This window comes from Heliangelus exortis, chromosome 11 (assembly GCF_036169615.1).
Source record: "Heliangelus exortis chromosome 11, bHelExo1.hap1, whole genome shotgun sequence".
Lineage (NCBI taxonomy): Eukaryota > Metazoa > Chordata > Aves > Apodiformes > Trochilidae > Heliangelus > Heliangelus exortis.
Window position 1 is genome coordinate 12,893,529 of NC_092432.1, and position 16,961 is coordinate 12,910,489.

Below are 16,961 nucleotides of genomic sequence, written 5' to 3' on the forward strand. Positions count from 1 at the left end.
AATATATAAATTGGATTGTGACCCAATAAAATACTCCTTTACAGTATTTCCAACCCTGTGTCAAATGCAGATATTGTAATTTTATCTACATTCACTAATTTCCTTTTGTGTAATGTTAGTATCAAATATTGATCAGAATAATAGGTTGATTTTTTTTCCTTAAGCTAGTGTGCTTTTAATTCCGTCTGTTCAGTTTTGTTGTCTTTCAGTATCATTAGATATTCTTTTTTTTAATTATTATTGCAAAATAGGAGCATCTCATGGTTTTTGTTTGTAAAAATCATTATTTCATATCATGTATTCTCTGGAAATGGGGTGGCCAGAGTTGTTGCAGGCAATAGTAAATGTTGATTTATAGGAAGTTTTCTGTATTTTGTGTCTCACCCTTTATAAGTTACGATATCTGGTTTACCTTAGAAATGGTCTGTGGTATCTATATCATTTTCTTGATGTGAGAAAACACAAGAAAGGATTAATTCAACTTTAATTTTTTTAGATGTGCATTATCTGATGTGTTGAAGTTTATCTACCATAATGCTTTCTGTTAACAGGTTTTATATTTGATTGCTGTGAAACATCCCTTTCCCAGATGACCCACGTCTTGCATTTTCAGTGGGGCTTAAGCATCTGCCTGTGGTTCAACCTGTGACATATGTGCTGTTGTGAGAAGTGTTGTTTAACTGAGGACAGGCTGAGGTAAGGCACCATAAATGACATTATCTCCCCTCTTACAGAGATGGAATCAGTTCCAGTATTTGCTGTGTTTCATGAGAACAGCATATCAATAAAACTGGTTTTAGTTCAAATCCCTGAAAAATTGAATGTACATTAAGAATTAAACAAATAGGCATTTTCATGCAGAAAATACAAAAACTCAAATTCTAGAGACCTCAATGGATTCAGATGATGTTCTGAAATAACAGAATGTGAGACAGTTGTAGAGACAGTAGAGACAGTTTTTGTTGTGGAATGGGATATATTACACTTGTCAGCTCAGGATCCATAATAAATCAATTTGGGCTGAAATAACAGCAGGATTAAAGAGAGCTTATAATGTTATTGACCAGTACACCTCAGCTGAGACAGACATTGGAATGAAATTTGATGAGAAAGGCATTAAGGATAATAAAATTACAACTGCTCCTGTCCTTAAATGGGTGTCTGAGACAGAAGTAAAGGACACAGTGAACAGATGTTCTGCTTTCTTTCTCTTTGTCATTTTCTAGTTATGGGTGTCTTGTAACAGTGTTAATGACACTGAGTGACATTCTTTTTGGTGGGGAAAAGGAAGAGACTGTTCTTGGTAGAATTAAAAGAGCATCAGCATTAGAGATGAAAGGGCCTTTACTGAAATGGAAATTTGCCATTCTTGGTCTGTAGAAAACCTTTTTCAACCTGAACTCCAAATCAAATTCCCAACTGCCCATTTATTTGGACTGTCTCACATTTGGAAGACCAGATGCCTTGTGTGCTTTGCTGTTGCAGTGGAGATAATTTGTTCCCTCTGTACTTTCTCAGTTAAAATTTGCACTTTGCAATTTTATTCGCAAATATTTTTCTGCATAAATCTGTGACTATTGTTGTATCTCTGGGTATATCAGGGACTCATCTGGCATCCATTCTGCTGAGTGCCTGCTTGCAAGCCCTGCAATGCAGTGGGGGACCTTTACACTCTTCTCCAGTGCTGTGCACGAGTAGGTTGAGCTGCACATCCCTCAAAATATAGGCCAAAAGTGTTTTGACTCTGCTGAAGAGGGTGATGGGCACCAGTCCAGCCTCCTTTTCTGTACTATCATTTTTCTCAAGTGAAATCAGTGGATGTGGCAGCCTGCCAGGAGCAAGGCAACTCATTACTGTGGGCTTCTCACAGCTTGGGCAGCTCAGCAGGGATTAAGCTTGGCAGCTGTTTGCAGGCTTTGCATGGTGGCTGATTGCTGGAGGGATGCAGTCTGAAGGCTTTGGTCTGATCACTCATGTAAAGGTACTGAGGTAGCTCTGTTTGCTTGTGGAAATAGTTCTCAGCTCAGTCTGAGGAAGGATTCATCTGCCCAGCTCCTGCTCTGGAAGGCAGATCTAGCTTTTTGATGGGTCTTTCATCTGCAGTGGTTCCAGACTACTCCTCACATCACCCCAGAGGCAGGACTGATGGTGAACTCAGGCTGATCACTATCAATATGGTTTTAGCAATCTAATATCCAGAGTTACTTTAGTGGCACTTAGAAATAAATTAATATTTGTCAGATTTCTTCTCCCCCCCATCCTCCTTCCATTTAGATGAAATGTTCTTCTGCTTAGGAACATGTTCAGCTTTGTCATTATGGCCTAGTAGACCCTGAGAACAAAAAGGGTATTGGGATTATTGGGATTTTAACCAAAATGGTCTTTTTGGTTTTCAGAATATTGTCTTGCAACTTTTTTCTGTGCAGATTTAAGATCTACATATGAAAAACATGGCAGATACAGAGAGAATTCCCTCTAGGAGTAATTTGAAACTGGGAGGCTGCATTTGCTCTGCCTAAGCAGATAGGTTAACTCATGTGTACATTCAGAGAAATAATTAAATTCCAGGAAATTCTTTGAGGCTTTTCATATGTTTAAAAGCTTTAATCTTTTATGGTGATCTTAGTGACTATTACTCTTCTAGTGATACAACCAAATATGAGAAGGAAATATGGATAAATTCCCTATTGTCATTTCATACGTCCTAATGATGACAGTAGTGCTAAAATTTACAGTTTCACAAATCACTCTTATTCCACATTTAATCTTTGGCTTTCTGCACAATTTATTGGCAGATATTCCTGATGGAATGGCTTAATCCCATATGACTGATTCTCAATATTTTTCCATTTCCATTTCCAGTTACATCTTGTAGCTGAAAAAGCAGAGGAAATAATTTTGTATTCAGAGATGTTTGTGTATTTTGAAGTCTTCTCCTGCCAAGTTATTCACAAAATTAAATACTGATTTTTTAATGCAATAAGTCCAGCCTGATTTGCTTAGAGAAGCTTCTTTTTCCCACTGTGATGATTCTGTAGTAGCCAGATAACCTTCAGGATAATCTCAACACAGGACAACTCCTGCCCACTTCAGTGAGTGGGTTGCAGCTCAGGTTCTGAAACATGTTTTGCTTTGTTCAAATGTGGAATACATAGACAACAAATCAAATATTATTGCAAATAACAAATTATTCTGTTTCTGAAGAAATACTAATAAGTGAGTGCTGTCAGAGAGGGAAAACAGATTGACTACAAGTATTTTTATTGTCTTTTATTGACCAGTTCAGATGTGTGTTCCCCTCTGGAGAAGAAACTACATTTTGTTATGAAATTCTGCTTTAATTCTTTGTGTGACTATGAATTCAAGTCTATCATTGTAACAGATTATGAAGTAAATTTTGGAGTGCAGGCAATAAAAAGGCAGAAGTCATGGAGCATTGGGGGAGGAAGGTTTCCCATCATCCAGTGCACTGTTGCCAGTTTGTGCATCCTGGGTGATCAGCCTTCATCTGCTCCCTGCATCAGAAATGGATGAATTTCTCAATTAAGGTATTGGGTTTTATATATGGTTAAGTTGCTGTTTTGAGGTGTATACCAAACAATCTAGATCCTTGAACCATAGGATCTTGAACCATAGATCTGGTACCATACTACTTGTGCTAAACAGCACCTTTATCTCTACTTTCATTTCTGTGAGTTTATGAAAACAGGAATCTAAAACTACTGAAAAATGTAAAAAATCTTCCTTAGCCAATTCATCTGTGTCTTCCACATTTTGGTTGCATGTTCTTCCTTTGCTGATCTAAACAAAGAAGATTTGAGGGTCTTACAAAGGCCTCAGGCATCTGAGGTTGTACTGCAGTGTTTCTGTCAACTCTCAGCTCAAGCAAATTGCTGCTTGCTTGAAATGATGACACTGATTACAGAAACAGGCTGCAAGCTCACCACTTAATACCACTTCCCTTGATAGTAGGAGTAAGCATTTGATTAAAAAAATTCTAGTAAACTCAGAGTAAATACTGTAAACAGTATCTTCATGTTTTGACCAAATTCCTGCAGGGAAGAATCCTGAGATTTGTGATGTCCCTTTGAAAATGGCAGTGTATCATCTGAAGGTTCATTCAGGAAGATCCTTATTATGTGGGAGTCAGAGGACTAAAGCAGGGCAGTTGATTTGGCATCAGGGCTCTGAGGTTTGCCAAGAAGTTTGGTGCTTTTTCTGATATTCAGTGTATTGAAAAGTAAAGCTCTGTTAGAGAAGCACACCAGTTAGTGACTTGTTTATGGCATATTGTCATTCTTGCATATTTTTTCTTCTTTTCAGCAGAGAACTGCTAGAACAGTCAAGTCTTTCTGCAGCTCTCTATTCACCATGAGAATGCCAGTGTAGAGAAAAGGTAGGGTTAGCAGGGAAAATGAAGCCTCTTATGTGAAAAGAGCCTAAAAAACTCTTGACTTCATAAAATTAAACGGAGAGGTTATAAACCCTGTGATGAACACCATGAAGCTTGATTCACTGACCTGAATTTTGAAACCTACAAAGCCTCCTACCTTTTTCTGTCCTCTTTACTTAAAGATATTATAAAGCAGGGGGATTTTTTAAATTGCTAGCTGATCTAATGCTATTGAATCTAATAATTTACAAAAAAATGTGATTTTAATTAATATTTATATGTCCCACTAAAAGAGGGGGGAAATAATAAGTGTAAGCAGAAGGAAAGAGAGTCAAGGACACTTCCTGGTCCTCTACTGATTTATTCTGCCTCGAAGTTGGACTTTCAGTCACCTCTGTGACTGCTGAGGCAGCCAATTTCTAAACTCTGTTTTAGTGTAGAAATCCATTAAAGGGACTGGAGGAAAAAGCAATTGTGGTAGTAATTTTTAGTCAAGATACATAGGTGATTTCTTTTTTATGAATGGGATTTGCTTTCTATCCAAGATCATCTTTTTAATATTTCTGCTCTTTGTGACACTGGTAGTGTTGCTGGCTACATGTTTATTTTACTTTTTGAATTCATTAAAGAATATAGATCTCTTTTTTTTATTTTAGTTTCATAATTTTTGTTGGCTCACAAGAGATATTTGGAGGGGTTTTTATCAGCTTTGGTTTATAATAATCTGTAAGGTATGGCAGGGATTTATGATTTTACTGTTTTGCATCTTTCACCTATTAAGCATAGTAACCTGATAAAAAGGATTTGTTTGAAACCAGAGAAAGTTGTAGTAAAATGTTAATAACCATTGAGAATGAAATTTTGGGCTGATGCTTCTTTGAGTGCACCAAGTCAGTGAAAATGAACTGAACAGAATGGAAATAGCTAGAAGCACTTCTGGAATACTCCCACTGCTTTGGGATTTGGAGAATAAAAATGCCTCTTAATTGTGGTTGTCTTCAATCCAGTTGAATTGCACAAGTGCAGGGCACATTCCAATTTTTTTAACAGCTTTTCCAAAGCTCACAAGAAGTTGCAAGGCAGTTTGATCAAAACTTGGGATAGATTCTTATGGAAGATGACCCCAAACTGCTGTGTCACCAAATTTTTTTTTAAATGGGCATGAAGTTGCAGAGGTCTTTATTATGAAGAGCTGCATTTTGTTCATTATTGAACAAGGAATAAGATGTATTTGGAGCCTTCCAAAAAGACACAGGGGACTGTCTAGACACTATGAGAAAGTCTTGATTAGGAAAGTACTTTCACTTCAAGTACTGGCATTTTGCCTGCTGTAAGATTGGTGTAATTTTAAGAGGAGAATGCACCAGGAGGTTTGAGTTTGGGCCACAGCATGAATGAGAGAATAGTAAAAAGCTTTGAGATCACAGCTCCTGCCAGTGTTGCCATGTACTTTCAGATTTTTCAGAAAAGCCTTATTCAACATGGTGAGATTTAAAGAAAATACACAACCTGGTAGACCTCTGGAATCTTTCTACACCTTAAAATTGGCCTCATAAACTAAATAAGAGCAACTAATGGTAGAAACAGAACATCAGAACTACATCAGACTTCTGATCACAGGAACATTTGTGAATTATCAACTCCAAAATTAATTGTACTAATGTCTTTGCTGTCTCCTTTGGCTTTTACTTTGCAGGATGACTCCTATGTTGTTCTAAGAAAATCCCTTCAGTGAATACTCTGGGTTAATTTTTAAACTCTTCAGCCCAGCATCACTTAAACTGCTGTACAGGGAGTAAAGGTAACCTCTAGCAGGCCTTCACTAAGTTATTTCTCACTCTGTCAGTCAGTGTTTGTAAAGCTTCTGTGATGCATTCTTTCTCACTACATGTTTACTGATTCTTGTTATATATAATACCAAAAAATTACACACACACAAGAGTAATTTTTGTTAGTCTGTTTTACTATTCCTCAGATCTTTCTTTTTACTGGACACTTCTGTAACTGTACAATTCTATGTACATATTCTTAGATTCTCCACTTGGAATCAAGTGTACACTTGGGAGTAAGTTCTGCTAAAAGCAGATGAAATAATTGTGTTTTATTAATTGCAAAATTGTCTGTATTTATCTCTCTTCCCTGTTAATCTTTATGTGCCTGACTTCTGCTCATCCTCTTCTGCATTCCTGTCAAGTTCTGCAGCAGTTCTTCAGCCAGCCTGGATCTCCATGAATGCTGACAAGACCAGGATTATGTGGATACAGCTTGCCCAGTTCATTGCTACAGTTAAGTAGTTCCTGCTTTTCTTTTCATAAGGGGTTTAATTTGACTCTCTCCTCTACATGGCTACCAACTTGCCTGGATATCTGCACAAGTCAGATAACAGATGTGCAACCAGAGATCAATGCTGCCATTCACTGAATTGCAGAATTGTTGCTTTTTCATCCTGAAGAGTTCTTTATAAGATGCAGTGCAACAAAAAGTAAAGCTAATGCATTGAATGTTGTCGTATATGCAACTGCTTTATATGGGACAGTTAAGCTGAAGTGAAATTAAATCCCTCCTTTTGAATTGGAAATTACAAATAAGCTTCCTTGCTCATTCGAGGTTTGTATTTTTGTTTCCATTTTGAGCACACAAATGGCGAATGCGGGACAGGAAAGGAGCTCCATCTGGTGGTTAAAGAACAAGAAAGGAGAACGAAAAGTACATGAATGGTTTCCCATCAGTTAAAAGGTAGAGACCATGTAAAATTCTTTGGCTGTCTTCTTTGCATACAAGGAAATAATTCTGACACTGTAATAATACCGTGTTCTTCAAAAATTTTGTGGTGACTGAGAGGCAGGAGAATATAGAATGACAGATCTGACAGAATCAGAAACACTAGTTTGGAGATTATTTTTTTTCCTGTTTGTCTCTGTTGCTGATCTCCAAAGAATTTAAATAATAGTAGGCCAAAACCATTAGCTCTATGAAATAAGAATAATGGGAATATGAATAAGATAATGGGAATAAGTAGGAATAATGTAGTCTCTGTATGCAATACTCCATGTGATCCGACTTACAGCACAGTGACAGTATTTATCTTGACAGTGACAGTTCATAGATTATAACGTTCTGCAAGATGAACTTGTGAAATATTTGTCATAACATTAACCACTTAGCCTGTATCTCAACGAGATACTTAATAGTTATTTAATAGTCCACATCCACTTCTTTTAAGGAGGGGGGAAGAGAGGGTGGGAAAGGCATACATGAAATAAGGAACCTATTTCCCAAGAAGGGGAACTTTCTGTTTAGATGAATCAGCTGTGAAATTAGGGGATTCTCCTGCCTTGAGTGGGGTAAGGAAGCTGAACATAAAATTTTAAAAAGATAAGTACTGACAGCAAAAGTTTTGAGGATTTAGGAACTGATTCTGTGGTTTGCTGTGAGGTGTAGTTCCTGACAGTCAGTAGGATTCCTGGGTACTCAGCATGGCCATGCTTCCCTGGAGTTGATGAGGTGCTGGAACAGATTATGGATATATGCTGGAGCACCCAAACTTATCTATATGACTGAGATAAGGAACTGGCAGCTTCTAAAAGTAATCAGTGTTTTCCCTGTGTAATTCATGTTCTGGTGAATGACACTTGGAAAGAAAGAGTCTGATGCTGGCAGTAGATCAAGAATACTTTTGGTTTTGGGGAAGAAGATACTGAGCAATTTGTATAGAACAAAAGGTTATTGACCTGTTGTTTAAGCAGGAGCAACCCTTCTGTTTTCCACACTGACTAAGAAAGCCTCAATTTTTGACAGAGTAGAATCATTCTAACTGAAAAACAAAACAAAACAAAACAAAACAGTCTAGCTTTTATCATCTAATCTTTTGTAGATCACATCCTGTCATGTGAGTTGACTGTACGGGTAACTTCCATGCCTCATAGCAACTCACTCAAGTTTCTCTTCTACCAGAAGGCTGTTTCCTCAGGAGATGATTTGAAGAATTCAGCAATCCCCTCCATCAGCATCAAAGTGGAACCTATGGACAACCATGGTGAATATTCAGGTTCTTTAGTACAGAATGAAAATATTGTCTGGCAGATGAGACACTTGCTTTTTATTGAGAAATTGATCACAGCATTTAAAAATGAGGTCAGAGGAAGAAGCTCTGGGGGATTTAGGTTTTCTAAGTAACCTGAGCTTCTAAACTGTCAGAGATCAGTCAGATGAACCTTGTTCATAGATAGCACAATCCCAATAAAAACACCAGTGCAAACATCAGCTCCATCCGTTGGAGCAACTACTTTGACAGCAAAATTTCTGTGCTCTGTTTAAGGTTGTGGATGAGAAGCTGGATATCATTAACCTTTTGGATGATTATGCCACATCTGTACGCAGATAAAAAGGAGAAATTATGTGAAATTGTGTGTGCCTGCTGGTGGTGCCTTGATCTCCTCACAGAGAAGATTTCTGTTGCAGCATTTCTCTATTATTAGTACTGGAAGTTTAGGTCCTAGAGTCCAAATTGTGCCAGGTATTTCAGTGAAACAAAACCCACAAATCCCTTGGCCAGCAGCTGTTCCCAAACCATGGGAAGCTATTTGGCTGAGCCATCCCCTGTGTGCTGCGGCTTTTTCCCCGTTGCTGCCTGCACGTTCCATAACTTTGCCCATAAAGAGTTTGATGTGGGAATGATGGTTAAAACAGGCAGAGCAGCAAGGGTTGGGCAAGATCCGTGGCTACAGGGAGGGTGCAGCACCACGAGGCCCGTGGGCTCCTGGAGCGGGTCGGGAGTGGGAGACCGCGGTTCCCCACCAGAGGAAGGTTTGAATCTGACAACCACGAGTGGAAAAATACTTTTTTTCCATGTGGTCACCGAAGTGCTGGATCCCGGCAGCTCTGAAGCGAGGGCCGGGGCATTACCCGAGCGCTGTGCGGTGCTGGCGGGTGGTTCTCCACGTCAGCACCGCTCCGTGTCCTGCCCCTTTCCCCGAAAAGGGTCGCCTGTAGGCGGAAGCTCCGCTCCGGGTTCCGAGGCAGCGGGGCCGTGCTCGGCGGCCGGGGCGGGGCGGTCCCGGGCCTGGGAGAGGGGAGCGGGGCCGCACTACAAGTCCCGTGAGGCGGCGCGGCGGGGGCTGAGCCCGGGTCCCTGCGCGGCGGGCGAGGCCGCGGTGAGGGAAGGCGATGCCAGCGGCGGGGGGCGAGGGGGAAGAGGGCCCTGGGGGGACCGCCGGGGAGGGCGCGGGGGCCGGAGGGGGCCCGGCCGGGGAGCAAGCCGGCCCCGGCCCCCCGAAGCTCTGCGGGTATCTGCAGAAGCTGTCGGGCAAGGGCCCCCTGCGCGGCTTCCGCAGCCGCTGGTTCGTCTTCGACCCCCGGCGCTGCTACCTCTACTACTTCAAGGGGCCGCAGGAGGCGCTGCCCCTCGGGCACCTCGACATCGCCTCCGCCTGCTTCAGCTACCACCAGCCCGAGGCCGGCGCCGCGGGCGTGGGGGACGAGGCCGCCGCCTTCGAGGTGCACAGCCCCAACGGCTCCGTGGCCGTGCTCAAGGTAGGCCCGGGGGCTGGCGGGCCCCTTCCTTCCCTTTCCTTCCCCTCCCCTGAGCGGCTCTACCCGGGCTGGGGGGTCCCTGGTGGTGCCGCGCCCGCCCGCTCCCCCTCGGTGCCCGCTGAGCCGCCCCTCCGGAGCCCGGCTGCCTCCGCTGTGTTTACTTAACTGTGTGTTTGGCTGGAGCGGATCAGTAATACCAGGCTGTTCTCAGGTGTGGGGTGGGTTTGTTGGTTGTTTGGGGTTTTTTCCATTTTTTTTCTTTATTATTTTGCTCTCCTGAAGAGGAAGAAAATGCCTCTGCTGAGCAGGATCCCGCTGGGGTGGCTCGGTGGTGGAAAGATGTCTTAGGGAATGTGGTGGGTTGTGGGCTTGGAAGTTGCGAGGGAGGGGTTGGTTTTCACTGCTGAGGTGTTTATTTTGAAAAGATGTTGTATGGCAGCAGCCTTCATCTCGGCTGCTGGGGGAAGAAGGAAGAGGAGGAGGGAGAATTGTTTCCTGATAGTAGCCGAGGCTGCTTATCGCATGTCTTTGCAAGGACTCAGCCTTTCATAGGATTGTTTTACATGTATTCTAGGAAAATAGACCATGGAAGATATTTCCACTAAGTAAAGAAGAAATAAACCTTCTTGAGTATCCATTGATTGCTGCTAAGGCAAATGTTTCCCGCCAGGGTTCGTTTTCTGCATTGAGTTAAAGTTATTGAACTAGAGCAGAATTTTCTATTGAATGGGGGAAAAGAGTTTTCTTTCTTACTTAAGAGCAGAGATTTGAGCAATACTAAATGCTGAGATTGCAGAACGTGACTGTGTAATGCTTTTCGTTATTCTGTTTTGATAAATATAAATACTTGTCAAAGTAAGGATCGGTAACATACTTGGCTAAAGAATAAGCTATTTAACTGGAGACCTAATATGATAGTTTAACTGTATTTGGTTAAGGAAAAGCAGTGCAATCAGTTTACATGCAATCCCCTGTAGAAACTACCCTTTAGTTTATATATTGGTAACCCAGGTTTTTATTGCTTTCCATGAATCTGTCTTTATAGCCTAAACATTCATGCTACAGAAGTCAAAACTGCAAACTTGATGTAAGCTTCAACTTTTTTGATAGTTTGGAGTTTGGTTGGTTGTTTGCTTTTATTAAGTACCTAGTGATTTTTGCATGGAAATCCCCAGGAAAATGCATAATGTGTGTTTTGTTCTGAGGATTCTTTTTAATAGGAGGGCCTTTGTTGAGAAACATTCAACTTATGATTAGGATTATGGTGGGAAATAGCATATGCTACTTGTGTAATAAGTAACCAGTCTATCACACAGTGTTCTAGCAGCAACCTCAGGTGTCTTCTGCACATCATGAAGATACAGGTTGTACTTAACATGGATGCAGAAGCGTAATAACAGGGGGTTTCTTTCTTTCTGTGTTAGTCATCTTGTCTGTGATGATACCACTGACCATGGTTTTTATTCAGTTTTTCTTCTGTACTGCCTAGGAAAGAACCTGCATATATTGGATCTCTCTCCCTGTCACCTTTTAGGGGACTGAGAAAAGGTGCCAGTTAAGGAATTCAAGGTCATTTCTAATCTAATATTCTGGGTGAATCTATGATTTCTGTAATTAATGGCAAAAAAAATTTTCTGTCTTCTACCTCTTGTGTTCTTGTGATGCTTGGTGTAAAGCAGCCATGTGATTGTCCATAAAAATTCTTTTATGTTGTAAGTGTTTATAGAGTAAGGAATTAGTGAAAAGCTTTTTCACTTTTTTTAGTGAAAGCCAGATATTGCAGGACCAACTGCCCTTGTGTGGCTGTGTGATTCACAAGGGTTTTTTCATCTGGGATTAATTTTGTTTACCCAATACAATAGTTAGTTAAGGCCTTTAAAAACCTCTTTCAGCTAAAGTAGTTAGAAATAGAATTAAGAATGAATTCAAGATGTTAAAAAAATCAAATTCTCCCCCCCCCGAAAGATCCCACCAACTGATCCAGCCCCTGTTGAAAACAAATGTGACTTAATCCATCAAGAAAGCATTACACACAGAGCACGAGGAATAAAGTCAAGTCAGATGTAGTCTTCACCCTTTAACTCACATGCTTTGTTTCCCTTGATTTGCTGCTTGTTCAAAATTTCCAGATCCCATGATCTGGACTGTGCCATTCAGCATTATAAGCAGAGAAGAGCAATAAGATGTAAGCAACTGGAATTGCAGATTGAAATGATGGTGCTGCTGAGGAATGCATTATTTCTTCATAATGCCTCAATTTTTTGTTAATGTAATGATTTCATCATCTGGATTGCTCAGTGCTTGTCATTAAATAGGAGCTGGAGAACATAGGGTACACTTGAGGGTTGTTTCTCAGTTTGGTAGCAGTTTCAGAAAGAATACACATTTGCCTTTAGAACAAATGAAACAAATTACTCGTAATTTAGAAATGTAGATTACCGACCTGACAGCTGCATGCTTGTAGATTTCTTAATATTTCCAGAAGTTAAAGTACATTAGAAAAAGCTAAGCATGTGTAAAAAGCTTTTCCATTTAAAATATATAACAGCTACCATTACCTTAGGTACAGAAGCAGAGAAAACTCTCTACTTCATGAATTATGGATAGATTCTGTTTGAAAATTTTTCCATGGAAGGGACCTGATCCTGCAAGTACTTGCTGTGACACAGAATGCTGATAACAGTCGAGTGAATATTTGCCTCTGTCTGCACTGTGAGTTCTCTCATTAAGGGAGGAAAGAATTAGCATTATGAATGCATATAATTAAACAAAGGGATCGATTCTCTTTTGTTTTTAAAGCAGTGTCTTGTGGTGACACAGTTCACTTACTTTTGAAACAAAGCGACAGCCACGACAGGCTTTGTCTGGTCACTTCTCTGGGGGTCACTTCTTTGTGGTCTATTGGAAGGGTAACAGAGGTTGCACAAACTTCTTAAAGAAAAAAAACTTCCCTGGGTTATTGGCCAAGTAGTAAGCATTCCAGACGCTGCAGATTATGGAGCCCAGATCCTTGAAAGTATGGGACTTGCTGAAATCAGAATTCTTTAGGAGCCCTTACTCTGGCCAAAAATCTGTAAAGATGTGTCAGTGATTAATAATGAAGCTTGAGCTTCAATAGTATTGCCCTAGGACCTGACTCGGCAGTGAAGGTGATTTGTTTTCTGAGCTGATCCTGGGTTTTTTTTAAACTTTGGTAGTTAGTGGTTACTATGCTTTAATTAAATACTCGGCTGCCCTCCAGGAAAAGCCATCTGGCTCCAAATTTGCTGTTGGAGCATTGCAGGATCAGTAAATCGCAAGAAATGCAAACTTTCTGTTGATGTTCTCTGTTACAAAAAAAGCTTGAGGGGGAGTTTGCTTGTGTTCAGCAAAGGATTGTGGCAAGAATTCTCATGAGTTCCTTAAAATGACAGATCTGTTTGTTGCACATCTTGGGACTTTCCCAGCAAGTGTTTAATATTGACATGCATGTTCCACCAGTGGGGCCAGGTGGAAGATGCCTCTGGGTCATTTTTTTTGCCACATAATTCTTATCATTGTGTCATGTGTGCATCAGAATGCAGTTCCTACAGCATCCTCACTCAGAGAATGTAGAGAATGGTTTTAAGTAAATGATAATAACTCCCCCTCATTTGTGTTGGAAAACACCTGAGACTGTATGTTTCTTCACTCACAGTGTCTCTTGTTGCTGGAGGTGCCTGTAAGTTTGCAATAGTAATTCCCTACCTCTCAGCAGTTCAGGTGACATTTATGCTGTTTATTTCTCTCAGAGAAATGCCTGCATTAAAATGTGACTTGCTAAAGCTCTTTATTTACTGCAGAGCATGGAAGCACACAGAAGGCTCACCCTTTAGGTAGTCTCTCCTACCTTCCCCCATAGTGCTTTGTGCCATTATCCATGAAAGAAAACAAACCAAAGCAAATTACTTGGGCAAATGACTGTGCTTACTCTCTAAAGACAAATTAATTTCAGATAGTTTCCTGTTCTGTTCATCACAAGTGAAGAGGGTACCTGTGCAGGGCACAGCTGCAGAAGAATGAAAAGCAAGAAAACACAGATTTCCTTACAAAGGAAGTACCCTAAGGATTGGACCCAGTATATAAACAGTACAGAGTCATCTTCCTTTTTGATATGAGTACACTTCTGGTCTAGTCAAACTGAAGATCCATTTACCACTACATTTTGACCCTGAGAACAGTTAATTCCAAGAAAAAGCATCAGCAATAGAAAAAACAAGAACTGATGCTTCCCTAGGGTGCTGTCTCTGGCCCAGCAACCTTAGTGTTTAAGAATAAAAAAATAGATTCTTATTTTACAATTCAGATTTTTGTACCCATATGAGCTTCAGCATCCACAACATCCAACAGCAAATGGCTCTAAAGCCACAGTGTAAGGAAGTCAGTCAGAAAGCAGACACAATTATTCCTGGAGCTGCTGCTCCAGTTCCTCTGGGTACATCATACATGTGAGAAGATAAAATATACATAGATCAAGTAAACATTCAGAAACCAAACCAAGTAGAGAAATAAACCAAATAGTAATACAAGAGGGCACTGCAAGTTCACCTTTTTCAGTTGGTAAGCAAAATATTTCTCATCTGAAATGGAAATTAGTTTCCTTTATTTATTTTTGCTTGTTCACAGCAAGTTTGAGGAAAACATTTCCCTTGTGAGAAAGAAATGGGAAAGCATGGTTCAGAAGCATCTCTAAGATTCTCAGAAGGCAGCAAAGAACTGGACACTGGGAAACATCAATCCATAAAGCCATCACTGGCAGTTTTAAGTCAGCAGACTCCACTCACTTTTTACAGAGAGTAAATGTCTCCCCTTCTATTTCTATCACAAAAGTATTTCCTTCAGAGTTTTATCCAGTGGTAAGTCATTATTTCTGGTAAATTTGAGAGCCTGCATTCCCTTGAGATAGACTTGCTCACAGGCCTCATAAAGCAATGTTTTACTGTGATCCAGCAGAAGAACACCAAGAATTGGAAGAGGGATGTAGTACTGAAGTGGTTCTCTTGGCCACCACAACACAGCTAGTGAGGCAACCCACCTGGAGCCAACCCAAGTTATACCTACAACTACCATCTGCCCATGATTAGTTCAACTTAATGAGCCCTTTCCACGGCTCATCCTGTTACCCTCTCCCCAGCAGCTCTAGGAAAACCATTAATTTATTTCTTTGGAACTGCTCCTTGATGCTGCTTTTAATTTCCCCTTTGCAGTTGTTTGCTGAGCAGCACACACAGAGCCTCAGTTCAGAGGTGATGTCCTTGCTGCACACTGGATCCATCAGCAGATCTGGCCCTTCAGGGTAAAAGATGCTACCAAGGCACAGAGTTTCTCATTCCCCTATCTTAAGTAATTTTCCCAAGAATTACTCAGTACCCTGCTGCTAGGGTCAAGTGCTTGTTCTAGACCAGCAGCTGAGGATGTGTGTTGGAATAAAATTGACTTCTGCAACTGAGAACCTGTGTTGTCAGTTACCATCACTCAGTCTTTTGTTAATAATTAGAGGTGGCCTTTTGACACACTTTGAAATGACTCTTACAGCTGTGGTTTCTTCCTTGAAGCATGAGGATGAGTTTGAATTCTTGCTCACTTACAGCCTATTCACATTAATGACTGTAGGCTTGTAGATTACATATTCATGTTGTGTTTTTTCTCATTAAATATGACCTTTCTATGGAAGTTGGTTAGCTCATAGGATCCTCAAGTAATGATCTAAAGTATGTAGATTTAGTCAGCAAAGTAGGAGGTGTTACAATGCATTATTAATTTGTTGATTTCTACTGGTAATAAAGCAAGTTAAAAAAAAACAACACAAAAAAGGGCATCATCCTGAGGGTGTTTAGGACTTTTTTCTATAAGCCAGATTTGTGGTTATATATTTAAACAGTGCTTGTAAAATGTAACTGCTGCTGCTGTGTTTTCTAATGTTTGGGTGTAAAATTGGAGAGAAAAAAGTGCATGTAATAACTTCTCATGAGAAATGGATTTGGCATGGAGGTCAAGGATATGTGAGTGCACAAGGCACACCTCAGACATTAGTGGTTACTTCTTTGAACTTACGTTGGGTTTGGCTGGTGATACCTTGCTGATCTGCCAATTATCTGGATTGGGGTTTCTAATTGCACTTGGAGTTCCTGTATCCATATTCTGACCACTGAATGATGAGTGGCCTCTGATTCTTTGTCTTGTAGGCTGCAACTCGTCAGGATATGACATACTGGCTTCAGGAACTTCAGCAGAAGAGGTGGGAATATTGCAACAACCTTGACGCAGCAAAAAGAGACAGCAGGACTTCCCCTACCCCCAGTGACTTTTCCAAAGGTCTTGTTGCCAAAGACAACCCTGGTAGGTTGAAAATTTCAGTAAAAACACAGTGCATATTTCTACTCGGTGTCAGTTATTCAGTGCAAGGCATTGCACAGGGACAGAGAACCTAGGAAGTTTTTTGTTAGATCTTCTTACCTCTGTAACCTTTGCATATGTTGATGATGTTGAAATTATTTAACATAATCATAATTTTCTGTCCAATTTCATATCTCTTACAAAACCTGTTGATTGTTTTAAAATCAGATTTTTAGACATCAAGTAAAATGGAGTGGTCCTGTAACTGGTTTTCATTAAGTGGCAAAAGATAGTTTAGGTTAGATGAGTTGCAATATCTTAGAAGTTTGGTGTGTTAGGTAGTCTGAGATGTCAACTCCATTTTTGAAGGGAACAGGTGTGCTTTGCATTCTGAATAACCATCCTTTGTGCCCAAAATGGATGGTGTGTGGGATCTACCTGACTGTGGTAACATTTTCATGCTTTTTAAAACTGGAAGTCAGTTTGTACTGGTACTGCTTCTGTGAAATTCAGTCTCCATAATACCTTTAGCCAAGCAAAATGTAATTTTAGAGAAGTGTCAGAGCTATAAAAATGTATCAGTGTATTCCACAAAGTGGCACTGCATTTTTCTCTACATTGCTCAAGCACTTCTGATCTGTCCTCTTGCTGAATCATTACAGAAATGGATTGCTTGCTGATC

General features: G+C 40.4%; 1 protein-coding gene across 5 annotated transcripts in view; it reads left to right on the forward strand.

Annotated features, from left to right (window-relative positions):
- The first annotated feature begins 6,123 nt into the window (after window positions 1-6,123).
- The window catches only part of TBC1D2B (TBC1 domain family member 2B), a 36,956-nt gene continuing 26,118 nt past the window's right edge, over window positions 6,124-16,961 (forward strand). Inside the window, exons 1-3 of one of the 5 annotated variants that reach the window (XM_071754679.1) lie at window positions 6,124-7,129; window positions 8,348-8,429; window positions 16,129-16,282. In XM_071754679.1, coding sequence (XP_071610780.1) covers window positions 8,427-8,429; window positions 16,129-16,282 — 157 coding nt within the window. In that variant the 5' untranslated portion in view covers window positions 6,124-7,129; window positions 8,348-8,426. Of the gene's footprint in view, window positions 7,130-8,347; window positions 8,430-9,381; window positions 9,926-10,040; window positions 10,116-16,128; window positions 16,283-16,961 lie in introns of those variants that run through there. The other 4 variants (XM_071754680.1, XM_071754677.1, XM_071754678.1 and 1 more) reach the window with 4 other exon arrangements.